The sequence below is a fragment of the Hippoglossus hippoglossus genome, chromosome 7 (genome assembly GCF_009819705.1).
Source record: "Hippoglossus hippoglossus isolate fHipHip1 chromosome 7, fHipHip1.pri, whole genome shotgun sequence".
NCBI lineage: Eukaryota > Metazoa > Chordata > Actinopteri > Pleuronectiformes > Pleuronectidae > Hippoglossus > Hippoglossus hippoglossus.
This window is the reverse complement of record NC_047157.1, coordinates 12970474-12983413: the sequence shown is the minus strand read 5'-3', so window position 1 is coordinate 12983413 and position 12940 is coordinate 12970474. Positions and strand designations below refer to the sequence as shown.

The following is a 12940-nucleotide window of genomic DNA, read 5'->3' as shown; positions in this document are numbered from 1 at the left end:
TCCTCAGTAAAAGTAGAATATATCTCGATAAGCGTGTTCTCTGATCCTCCGCAAATACCTTCCTTTTTTTCTCAAAGTGTTGTGCTATACCCTCATTTGAATAGAGGCAGTGGAGGCTCCACCCCAAGAGAGTTGAAAGGCTAGAGGACCACAAAGATGGAAAAGGCCAGCCCACTGAGGGAGGGAGAAAAAAACTGCTCCGGCTCCTCTGCCATAATTTCCTATCAGCCTATTCAGAAAACATCACCAACAGCTTGGTCTGTGCGTGTGTGTGTCTATGGGAGCAGAGCAGAGAGGGAGAGAGCGAGGCAGCGCACGCAGAGGCAGAGAGAGAGCGACACAGAGAGAGCGGGGAAGGGGGAGGCTACATTTTCTTTCACCTACCCCCCGTCAAACCACAGGAAGGAGGGGCCAGACCCTAAGCTGCCAATCAAATCCGCTCGTGGCAGCCGGCATTATCTCAGCAACAAACTATTGACAGATTACATGTCAAGGAGTTTAGTGCATGATTGAAGGAAGCCTTTTTTAAAAAAAAAATCTAGTTACTTTTCCGCTTTATTTCCCCCTCCACCAACCAGCATTCGAATGACTTTCCAGCAGAGTTGAGTAATATTATGAAAGTTACATGTCTGAGAGGATTTAACTTCGACTTTGCTGAATATGGTGAGTACTCCTCTTCTTTTTCTGTCTGTCGCAGATATGTTTTATTAGCCGACAGTTTAAGGTGTGCCTTTATCGCTGACTAAATATACAGAGAGGGGAAGTTGTTCATGATTTAACAATGTGCCGGTGCGTATGTATGCCCGAGTGTTGCGACACCCTTATTTATAGCTCTTTGACAGTGCCCAAAGGTGACTGCAATATCAAATATGATTGCCCATTTCTCTCGCACACGACCCATGAGGCTGTGTTTCACGCAGTACACATGTGAAGAAAGTTCACAAAGCCAGTTTCATTTTCTCTTGTCAGGGAGCCTTTTTTCTCCCAGGACATGAGACCAGCACAACTCCCTGTTTGACTTTCTTTTTTTTTTCTGTCTTCATCCATTGTTTTTCCTGCTTGATTTTGTCCCTTCCTTTAATTACATGTTTATGAAAAAAGCCAACATTTGGTGTTGTAGAAATACAGGTAGCCTGTTGGTTTCACCCACAGAGGCACTCGCAATGCCATCAGGGTACAGTGAATGGCCTAAGGGTTTGTTGCCAAGGGGACAAAGCAAACAAACTGTTGTGTTGCTTATGTCTCTACACATGTAAAGGGAACAGGAATTAACATCAGTAATAGCATGTACTTCTAATTAGTGTAACTTGCAGCACACAGGTGTATGTTACATTAAAAAGAAAATAAATCCAGTGCATGTTATGATAGCCAGAATAATATTTGAAATATTAAACAAAACAATTGTCAGTTATGAGCATTTTTCTGCAAATGCACAGATGGGGCTTGTTTTAAATTTTAATAGAGCTGTAACTGTCAGGTTTACAGTCAGTCTGTGCGTACTTTTGGAGGATAAACTTGTCCAGTGTCAGTGGATTACACTTCACACTCATGAGCGTCACTCTCCTCACCTCTTCACTTGCACGAAGGGTTTGTTTGTGTGTGTTTTAAAATAAGTCATATTTTACGTTTAGATATTTCTGTTTCGTGTGTACACTATGTAAGCGTTTGTGTCTGCATGCACTGAGTCGTGTGTTCCCTTCACACTTGTGTGTATGTATTAATAGTCTCTGTGTATTTCATTATTTGCACCATGCATAAATATAACTACTTTATGACTAAATTGTAATATTACAAGTAAAAAAAAAAAAAGCTTTATTTTGAAATTTTGCAATCTATACATATTTGGTAAATAATGTGGTGATATTTTTTGAGTAAGCTGCTTAAATTTTATATAGAATTTTTCATAAATTACCGAAATTATAATATAAATATACATATTCAGATTTATTCTATATTCATGTCTTTACATATTTTTTTGAATGAAAATCTGTAATTAAAACTTCACTGGAGAGCAGGGTTTGCTCCAGGCTCTTATTTTTAATACGTTTATTTGCCACTGACATACTGTCCCTGTGTCTTATTTGAATCCTCTCAACAATTATTTGTTTTCTCCAGCTGTCTAATCTTGCCGTTAAGCACTCCTGACACTACACAGGCTTCTCTGCTCTTTAACTCGTATATGGCACAATTAATGAAAAAAAAAATCTAATCAAAGATGGTGCTGCTTATTAAATAAAATTCTCAGAGACTGTATAGACGACCACTATCACCACAGGGTTTCACAAACACACAGGACAGACAGACACACTGACAGACAGACCTGAAGGCTCAGTCATGTTGTCTGGTTATTTCAGGTAGATCGTGTTATGGTCTAAAATAACAACAGACAAATATGAGTGTTTGCATGACACACCTTAATTTCAAACTTTTCGTCAGCTCGGAAAATGTTTTTCTACCCTCTTATGAGTCATAATGTTGATTGCCTTCTCCCTCACCGAGTTGTCTCATTAACCCTTTGTGGCCCTCTCCAACTTTTACGGCCTTCCACAAAAAGCAGAATGAAATGAGGGAGAAAAACAAGCCCAGGTCTGAAGGCCCTCAATAACCTTTTATCACAATTTAGCAATAACCTGAATCAATTTGATGTCTTAAGCAATAAAATATGCTGTTGCACTCCTATTTCTGCTGCTCCTTGGATGACAGTAAATTTACATTTTTTAATTAAACTAGCCGGAATTTTTATTAGGGGGCTGGGCTATGCTAATGGGAATGTTGTGTACAGCAGATTAACAGAGTTTTGAAATAAATTTAACAGGGAGACATTTGGTGGAAAAAAAATGCGAGTCATTGTCTTTAACCTCTTTCATGCCGATTTCTCCTGGGGGATCCTTGTATTCTAAGGAGCCTTGTCAGGGAAGAGTGCTTCTCAGCAACGAGGTGATTAGTGTCGCCTTGTCAACCGAGGAGGAACGCTCACATCCCCGTAATTTATTTGTTCAAATGATGCCAAAATATATGATTTTTGTTATCACTTACATATGCATTTGAATATACTGACACAGTGTACACCAGGCTTGGCTCGAATCAGGTGTTAAAAAATGCCTCTATTCATGTTTTATTTAGGTTTTTTAAATGTCAAAAAATGAAAAATACAATTTTATCATTTTAATTTATATTTAAAACACTGCCTCATCAGTGGATCCTTTCTTTCAATTTTCCCGCCTTAATCAATTTAATCAGGTATAAATTTACTTTTCTCATTTTACAGCTACATCGGAGCTGGACAATTTAAAAAAAGTGTAAAATACAGTAGTAAATGGGAGTGTATATGTTTGTGTAGTTTTATGGTGCGCTCTCAGTGTTTGATTGATGTTACGCGAGGCTGTGTGTGTTATGCCTGGTTTTAGCAGAGTGGCAGAGGGAGAGAAGGGGGGAACATAGACAGCAGACAAGGGGAGGGAGGTGTGTGTGCATGTGTGTGTGTTACGGGGGGTAGAGACAGAAAGAGAGGGACAGCTGAGTCCGGATTGAGCATGTGCCCAGTCATCAGACACAAGCCACCCAACACCATAATTACCCTAACCCCGTCTTTTAATACCCAAATCACACCAACAGCCTTTTTTTTCCTTTACGGCAGTAAGAGGAAACATCGGAGATCAAACGATCAAATGAACTCCAGATGCACGTGGGCTGCCATGCATCTTGCCGCAGTAGCCAAAGTGTTCAGGGCTACTTGATATGGGCCAGGAGCGAAGCAAGTGGCATCACCACCCCTTTTCTTCACTCCTGTGCACTCATGCAGTGGCCAGCACCTAATTAAAACCTCAAAGCTCCCCGTCACCAATCTGGAGTAATGGCCTAATTAATACTCGGTGAAGAAATATTCCAGAATGATAAACAGGTTGCACCTTGGGTCTTCATTGCCTTTATTATCTAAAATATAACAAGCCAAGTTTTATTATCACAGATAATACATGTTTGTTAAACTGCTGCGCTCGAAATGAGGGAAAAAAGAGAGGGTGAATATCCTTTTTAATTATACTATCTTTAAAAGGATTGCCATGAATTATAAATTATATGAGCAATTAGAAAAAAGCTTTACCATTTATTATATTTCTAGAAAAAAAAAACTTTTTTTTCTTTTCCATATGTCTCAGCGTCCAGTCGAAAAGAAAACCTGCGTTTAATCTCACAGCTAAATGTGCCGTGTCATGTATATCTTGTGTGCAGAGTCAAGGGCGAAGCTTCCAGTAACTTTTCTCTTTTTTTCCTCCTAATCTGTATATGAAATTATAATTTCATGCAAAGTATAAAGGAGAATAATAATCTCTAGTCATTGATATGCCATATAAGAGAGGAAAATGGGAAAATGAGGAGGCAATTAGCAGAGTGGAAAACTTTGGCGCGTTTGTCTGAAAGCATGGTCTCCACTGGCCATGAATGAATTTGCATGCTTTGCTTATCGAAGCGCACTTATTAGGGGCAGCTGAAAGAGAGATTAAGGCGGCACAAAATGTGGTGACTAATCCTTTTAAATGTGGCAGGGGGTCTTTAAGGTGTGAACCAGCCCGTACGTAGGTTTGGAATGTGACAGAACACAACTCTCTATACGACTCTCCATGTGCATGAAAAGGCAGCAGCGGCAGATGTGGGGTTATTTAATGACAAGGACAGTGATTGACACAGGTAATAAATTGATAGTTTATCTCCTGACCCTGTTATCCTTGGAAAAAATACAGCAGGTGGGGTCAGGCCGGGTTGAGATAATGACGGAAACACTTTGTGGTCCGGCATCAATGCCATTTTCTTGTTTTTTAATTAATCAATCATTGTTAGTGAGTTTAGTAAATCATTCATCTGAGGCGAAAAAACTGAAGGCAGAGACGAGGTGCAGAAACAAATCTTCTGACTTTAACTCTGTTTTTCAGCTTTGAGCACATCTCTCAGTTTCAGTTCTCGGTCACCTTTTCTCTGACGGGAATCCAGCGCCTGTTTTACTGTCTTTATTCTTGATATGAGGAAAGAGAAAAAAAAGCACAAACAAACATGGAACCAGTTTTTTTTCTGTCACCTTCAATGTGAGCGAGGAAGTGTTTGCTCTGGCGAGTTACAGAGCCAATACCCCTGTCCTCGTTCCGTAATTGACTGCAAACAGGAACGTAGTGACGTTTAAACACTGCCCTCCTTCTCTCTGCCTTGTCTCGCACACAACATGCTCCACAACCCGACGCCCCCTCGACTCCAGATCCCCCCGTTTCTGCCGTGTGTTTCTTCATGTGACTCTCTATTCACTTGGGTCAGTAGCAGGCAGCACCAGCAATAATTACTGTCTGTACATGATAAATCTGAAGCCCAGCTGTTCGTTTCTGTCACTGCCAACAGAAAGAGGGGAGAAAGATAGAGAAGAGAGGGGGGGAGAGCAAGCGAGAGAAAGAGGGGAAGAGGCCAGGAGTTTGCAGTTTGTCAGATTTTCTTTTTTTTCCACTTGGTAACTTGATAGGATTACATGGTTCTAGGGCCCACACCTGTTAAGAGGCTGTTAGCAGAACAGTTGGCAGTCCCATAGCCACAGCTTAGCCATTTTCCTCCCTCGCTGCTGTCCGTTCTGTATCCTCTTTTGGGGATTTCACCCCCGCGTGTAGTGTATGACAGAGAGTTTGTTTCTCCGAGGCTCCCGCCTCAGTCACAGGGTGAGGAGGGGAGAGCAATCCTTGTGACACGCGAGCGCTGCGCGTTTGATGTTAGATTGCGTATCCTGCGTTTGCGTTTGCATGCGCGCGTGTGTGTGTGTGTGTGTGAGCCAGGTTGGCTGACATCTCTTTTTGCCTCCCTCTCCTGAGACACATTGTCTGCCATCAGTTGTGCCTCCCTCTCTGACCTCAGTCACAGCGGAGCCGCCCTCCGGAACAACGTATATATATACAAGTAACACGACAGCAAACAAAGAAAGATTTCAATTAGTTTTTTTATTTCTTTTTTGTAACCAAGGTAGGGGCCAGGTGTTGGCACAGTCGCAAAATGCCCAAATACTGGTTAAACCAGATGATTTAAATGATTAAGGGTTAGGTTGAGAACGTTTGTGCATATTTTAGGAGTGCCAAAGCCCTGCTGTCAATTATAAATAGTTTTGGAAGGAGTGGAGAAATGAGTAATGCATAAAATTTGTTGCTTGTTTTTTCTTGTTGGGTTGTTATTTAAGTGGAAATCACCCCTGAATATTGTCTTAATGTAGAAAATAAAAATGTTATTTTTTCAGGGGAATGTGTGACAGTCATCTGGCCTAGAAAATCACATTACAGTAGGTTGTTTTGTGTCTTGGTGCAATGTGTCTCGCTACCTTATTTGGCGTTGAGCTGCAACCCAGCTCTTCGGCTCCGTCACTTTCTGTGGGCCCTCAGCACCTGTTCCCTCTATTGTGCCGGAATTTTCTATATTTGGCAAGAAGTTGGACTCTCTCAATTGGTGCGTAGGTCACTGATTCTAATAGTGTGAGAGATGAAGTATAAATTCTCCAAGGTCATTTTTTATCTCTTTCTTTTTATCTTTCTTTCTCTGCTGTTGCTCAGTTGTTCAAAAGACAATATACGAAACCAGGATTCAACTCGGGAGGAAACATTTCTCACCGGGGCATCTAAATGTCATGTTCTCCCTCCGCATGTTATTGACACGTTGCATTGCCATGAGTGCAAATTATTGTGAAGCGCAGGAGAAATAAAAAAGAGCAAAGTTAATAGATATCTCGGGCTAACTTTTAATTGTTCTGATATGTAATCGCTAAATGACAATAAAAAAAGGAGCAGGGCCACTTTAAAAGCTTTATCTCTCCTGCTCTGTGCCCAAAGTGTCATGTCCATAACAGCACCACCTGATCTTCAGAGTAAAATAACCACTAAGGCTTATTGTTTGGACAATATTGAAGCCCCCCTCCCCTCACACACACACACACACAGCCACCCACACCCCACCCGCCCGCTCCCACCGCTGCTCCTCTCCCCTCTCCCTTGATTCATTTCACCCACTGTCCTCGGCTGCTGGAAAATGGCGTTAATTTTTTTATTACCTGTTTGACTCTCCAGCCTTATTACTGTAGCCCCTTAATGTTCTCTGTAACCGTGGAAACCAGATGAATAAATGTCCGCCAAAGAAAATGAGATGATTAAACAGGTCACCCTTGCAAAACAAATTCGCTTGGTCGAGCGCAATTTGTGTACCAAGCGGCTGTCTTAACAGTTTGCTAACAAGGGGATTGTTTGCCAGACTAACTGACAGAGAAGGGAGGGGGGAAATGAAGATATCTGGGGAAAAGGATATGATTGAAGAGATAATAATTTAGATCACCGCGCTGTTTGTCTCGTCTCTTTATTCCTTGTGATAATGTGGTGTTTGTGCAAGAATTAAAGAGCAACCTTTCTTATATAAAACGGAGCGACAGATACTTCCCTATTCCAGTGTACTGTATGCATTCAAGTTTAAAGCAGCCATCCATATTATTGTCAGAGGCATTTGGTCTGTGATCATCAGCAAGTGCAGTAGCAAATAGAATTTCCCTCATTTATGTGGCAACCAATCATTACTGCTAATTGTCCTTGAGGCCATCTGTATAGGATGGCTCGTCCTCCATTGGTGTTGGAACAGTGCTGGTCATGGATTTACAAGTCCAATAATGATACTTAACTCCTCCACAGTCAGCGCAAAAACACTTCATATTCACAACTGCAGTAATAAATATAGACAAGCTTTTTTTTTTCTTTGCTCAAATTAAACAGAAGCCTGAACAGCATCCTGGTTTCAATGTGTCGCTAAGTTTGGTTCCCATGATGTCCCCGCCCTTCCACATCTTGTCCAAAGCATAATGTTCTCATATGACTTGTTTCAGGCAAAGCACGACTGACAACCAAATAAAACGTGTGGTGTTTTCATCTGGGAAAATAAGAGACTAGGTCGGGCAGATTTAGCCATGTAACGATAGGGCAAACATGCAGACTTGGATTAGAATCAGGCCTGTGTTGCCATTCTCGCCGCAAAATCATAAATGTTGGGGACACGGCGGTGGTGTTGTTTATGGAAGGATGCCACGCTGCGCCACTCAAGGGTGTTGCCTGTTTGCATTGATGCACCACCACCACTTACCGCCTCCTGCTTTAAAACAACTTCCGCATCCCACTCAGCCCAGCCATTTTGTCCCGTTACCAGAGCAGATCCCAAATGTTCACCACAGCTGTATCCTCAGCTTTAAAATAAGGAAGGAGGGGGTTGTTGCTCAAAGCCAAGCCGTGGCTTCTTTTAGTCGTTTGTGGGACAGAAGATGGCAAGCTAGAGTTCTTCCACTGGTGGAGGGGGGTATTTCATCCCAATACAGGGACACTATAGCTCAAAACTGAAAAGCACTTATGCATTATTGATGTTTTAATTTGTGCGAATGCCCAAGTCTTTGTTAAGTGATTATAGTGCTGGGGAGATAACAGCGGAGATACTTCTCTATGAAACAAGAGCTCGCTCGCTGGCCGCACTGGGAAGCCATTGGACTAAATCTAACAAGTCCACGCTTCTACTCAGAGAGAGAGAGAGAGAGAGAGGGAGAAAGGGGGGGGGGGGGTTGGAGGTAGAGGGGGGGTTGTTGAGTTGACTGAAAAATATCAACGTGTCCGAGATAAGAAAAAATTCAGCCGTTGATCTTTTGTCCTTACTTCAGCTACACCTCTCCCGTTTATGATGTTGGGTTTATAGGTCTTTTACATCCCTTATCAAAAATTATTTGATGTAAATACAATGGAACTGACCTGAAAAGCCCTGTGTGTAAATACTGCGCATGGCACGCTAACAACTGACCTTGGGAGAAGAATGCAAAGTTATAATGCTTGCAAAACAAGCCAATAAAATAATACCCTGTCGAACCGCCGTGAGTTTTTTGTGAATACATAAAAGAAAACAGATGAGAAGCAGTTTTCTTTCGCTGCAATGATTAACTCAGTGCAAAGGTTATCATGGATGACAAGTTTTTAAACTCTGTAATTTATGTAATTGCCTGCTATAGAGACATACCCGATAAACGATGACGTCAGGAAAAGTTCAAACCGTGTAGAAAACAAACGTGTGTGTATATGCAGAGTATAAGCTGAGCTACAAAGATTTTGTTTCATCTCCTCGTTGATGTGATGTTCAACTACATCTCAGATCATGGTCACCAGTTTCCTCTTTTGTGGCATTTGGTGATTATAATGGTCGCCCAAACTGGGCCTCAGCCTTTCTGGCCCCACACCTGCAGCTGTTCACACATCCTGCCTTCCTCCAGCAACTAATGCATGTATAACCTGTAAATGATGCTTTATTCATTTAACTCAATGTGCATTAATATGGGCTCTATCAATGTCAACCTGTGAGATAAGTGTCTTAGTTTTGGCTTTGCTTTGGGTATTAGTCATTCTCTTTTGTTCATTGGCTTTATTCTTGCTTTATTCTTTGGCAAATTCTGCTTAAATGTGGAACCCGGCTTTATTTTCTGCTTTGAGCTCCCTGGTGGAGGTAAAACATGAGAGCATGGGTGTGCACATAGACACAGACGTGCCTGCATGTGCGCACACATGCACTCTCAGACACACACACACACACACACACACACACACACACACACACATACACACATACACACACACGCAGTAGGCTCTCGGCTTCCCCAAGCATTTACTGCTTTATTAAGCTGTCTCATGAACCCACTAGCTGAACATGAGAATACAGGAAAAAAAAGAAAAGCCCATATTACTTAGATGATTTGATGTCATTTGTGGACTACCAAACGCCAGGCTTTATTGTGTGTGCAAGAAAGAAAGAGCGGCAGCGGAATTAAAAAAAAGAAAAGAAATTGGCTTAGAAATTCTGAATTTCAATTAGCGTACGTAATCTGAACCTGCCGGCTTTGATAGAGGCTTTTTTTTAAATTTTTTTTTACTAAGAATACAGCAGCACTTGTAAAACATTAATTAAGCAGACTTGTTTTTTTAAAGGATGGAGTAAAGTGTGCTTTATGCAGAGTCCTTTTCACTGAACAAAAGGCAGTTACCTCACACAGAGGAACGCTTCACCCAAACCATCTGGAAAATAAAAGGAGAATTTGAATTGTAGAAAAAATACAAAAGACAAAAAGAAAGAGACAAGCCATTGAGAGTAATGTTCTGAAGGAGATGATATCATATGAGAGCGCAGCCTTTTGCTGAAGAATAGAAATGTATCCCTGCCTCAGTGAAACCTAAGCTTGGCGCAGGAAAATGAGCCTCTATTTTAATGACTTTCTACCTGACAGATGACTTTAGACTGCCTTTTGGATCACATTGCTCTGTCTCTTACATCATCAAACCATTGATTATTAATAGTTTATATTAATTCTTAATCGATGGGTAATATGAGTTATTATGGCAACATTCTCCTCAATGTAAAAAAAGGCGACTGTTCGTTTCTGTTTCGTAAAACTAAAAAGATATCTCAGGGAGATTCTTGAACTTACTGTATCTGCTGTTTTGTTTCCGCCTTGATGGTTTGTGGCGAAGCGATGGTATGTCTGTGAGTGGGCCTTTTAAAATGTCTTCTCTTTTCTGGTTAGTGTGACTACATGATACTCTGAGATGAAATGCATCCTCTAAACAACACTGGTTTTACATTAAAGGGGATTACTGCTCATTCACGTGCTTCGGTTTTATTTTCCATGAGTGTGTCAGAAACACAAAAACAATAAAGTTCCTTTTAAATACAGCTAAGTTCAGAAGCACATTATGACCAAGGTATAAAAATCGTGTTAAATGTCTTTTTTTCCCCACCTACTATAAAGATATGAGTTTTGATGCTTGTGCTTTGTTGAAATATATAATAAAAAAAAGAACAGGAAAAGGATAAAGTCCTTGTCCCATATTTGCACATTGGTGTTGTATATGCATTTTCCACTGACTATATTGTAAATCCTCTTGCAGTGGGTGATGAGTACACATACAGATGATACATTAAAACTGCCATAACTCGCACACCCAGCAAAGCTAAAAATCAATTGGAATGGATAGTTAAGCTGGCCCCTAAAAATCAATGAGCAATTCATGTCCTTGATCACAGAGTGTCATTCCTCTCAATGTTAGAGGCTGATGAGGCCTGAGCACACACACACACACACACATATACTCATATTCAGCACAAATACATAACACAGGAAACTTTCAGACACATTCATCGAGCTGATGCTGAAGGTTTATAGTAAATTTAACTCACCATTCAAGGGCACATTTATTTTCACAGACTTGGATTTTAAACAACTTCGCTCGATGTCTCTAAAACAGGGTTACCAGTGTATTTAATGTAACGTTGAGTCGGCCATTAAGTATTTGTCTCTGAAACTACGATTTTTGACTTAAACAGTATTGTTATAGTGTTAAATGGGGTTGGGGTATTTAATAGAGTCAGTTGGTGACTACAACAGTTCTGAATCCATCTATCAGCAATAGCAGGGAGTCAAGTTTCAAAGCTCATGTTGTTGTTTATTAAAGCACGCAGAATGTCACAATCCTATGACCAATGACAAATAGAGATGACCTTATAGCCATTACACGGTGGGGGCACACACACACATTCACACACTAACACACACACACACATTGGGAAGGAAGGCAATAAGGTTGGCTAAATGAAGAGGAGGAAAATTCTGTGTTTCAAAATAGCAATTTTGCCCTTATTAATGCCATTAGTGTAACAGTCATAATGGATCAAATCAACGGATGACCGAAGCAACTCCTCTGTCTCCGCGCTATGACGGGATCATGTCGGGAACAATTTGGGCATTTTGTGTTGATGAGTGAAGTTTCAAGTGCCGCGGTATCCTGCAAACCGCCCGTAAATTATGCCCATAGTTTCTCTCTTTATCTACTTCTCTGTTTACTTATCTTTCTGTTATTCTCTCATTTACATTTATTTTTTATTTTTTGTACATTCAAACAGTCATTCGATATTGCCACCCTTCATTTGGGTCAGCTATCAGCAGAAGTGACCCTTTCATTGGGAACTACTGTATTTTTAACCCAGATTTAGATAATGGCACTGTGACAGTCATTTTTTCGCTCCTGGGCTCTGTGCTGCTTTGAGGCTGTTCTTGTCACTCACACTTTGTATCCCCTATTACCAATTATAGCCCACACTGACCACTTCAGAGCAACGCTACAATAGAAATTACATACATGAAACGCACAATTATTTAACGCCAAATCGGAAAATTTCTGTTCTCTGAAGCTTTTCTACAAATGGTGTTCTCCTTATTTCACCATGGAGTCTGTGGGATATGAGTTCCCAGTTGCTTGGCCTTAACAGGTGGTCATCTTTTATGGTCTATTACTCTGGTAACATTTGAAAGGGTCATTCAGCTCCCTAGCTAAATACCTCAGATTTTGGGAGCAGAGAGGGCCTTCGAAACAGTTGTCGCCTGTCAGGAGGAGCAGGGAGTCAGGAGGACCGCTCCAACAGTTGCTTGTCCCTTCTTTGAGGTGAGAAATATTCCGGCAGCTGTCACTCGGCCCCTTTACCTCGTGTTTTTTTTTTTTTTCTTTTTGGAGGGGTTGTTTTTTCCCCCTCATTTCCAATAAAGCTGAAATTAATGTTTATGGCAACTGGAGGGGGAGGGCAAACTCCGGCGCTGTGCCCTGTCACTCACAATCTCACCCGTGTGTGTCCTCCTCCAGGAGGGTTACATGTCTCATCAGCCGCCAATCATGAGACGCACGTGAGACGAACCTGAAGACAGAGTCCCCATTTTCTGTCCTGTGATTCGACAGCTTTAAAGGCTCCGGTGGTTTTCTTTTAATGCACCGTCACAAGACTATTCTAGTTTGGCCTTGTATTGTAGCAAAATGTGTTCTTTATTGTCTCTGCTCTCCGTCTCCTCGACTCCCCATCTCTCTCCCATATCCTCTTCCTT

General features: G+C 41.2%; 1 protein-coding gene across 1 annotated transcript in view; it reads left to right on the top strand.

Annotated features, from left to right (window-relative positions):
* The first annotated feature begins 225 nt into the window (after positions 1 to 225).
* casz1 (castor zinc finger 1) overlaps positions 226 to 12940 on the top strand; it is a 76959-nt gene continuing 64244 nt past the window's right edge. Inside the window, exon 1 of the mRNA XM_034590138.1 lies at positions 226 to 663. Within this exon, the coding sequence (XP_034446029.1) occupies positions 615 to 663 (49 nt within the window). The 5' untranslated portion in view covers positions 226 to 614. The remainder of the gene's footprint in view (positions 664 to 12940) is intronic.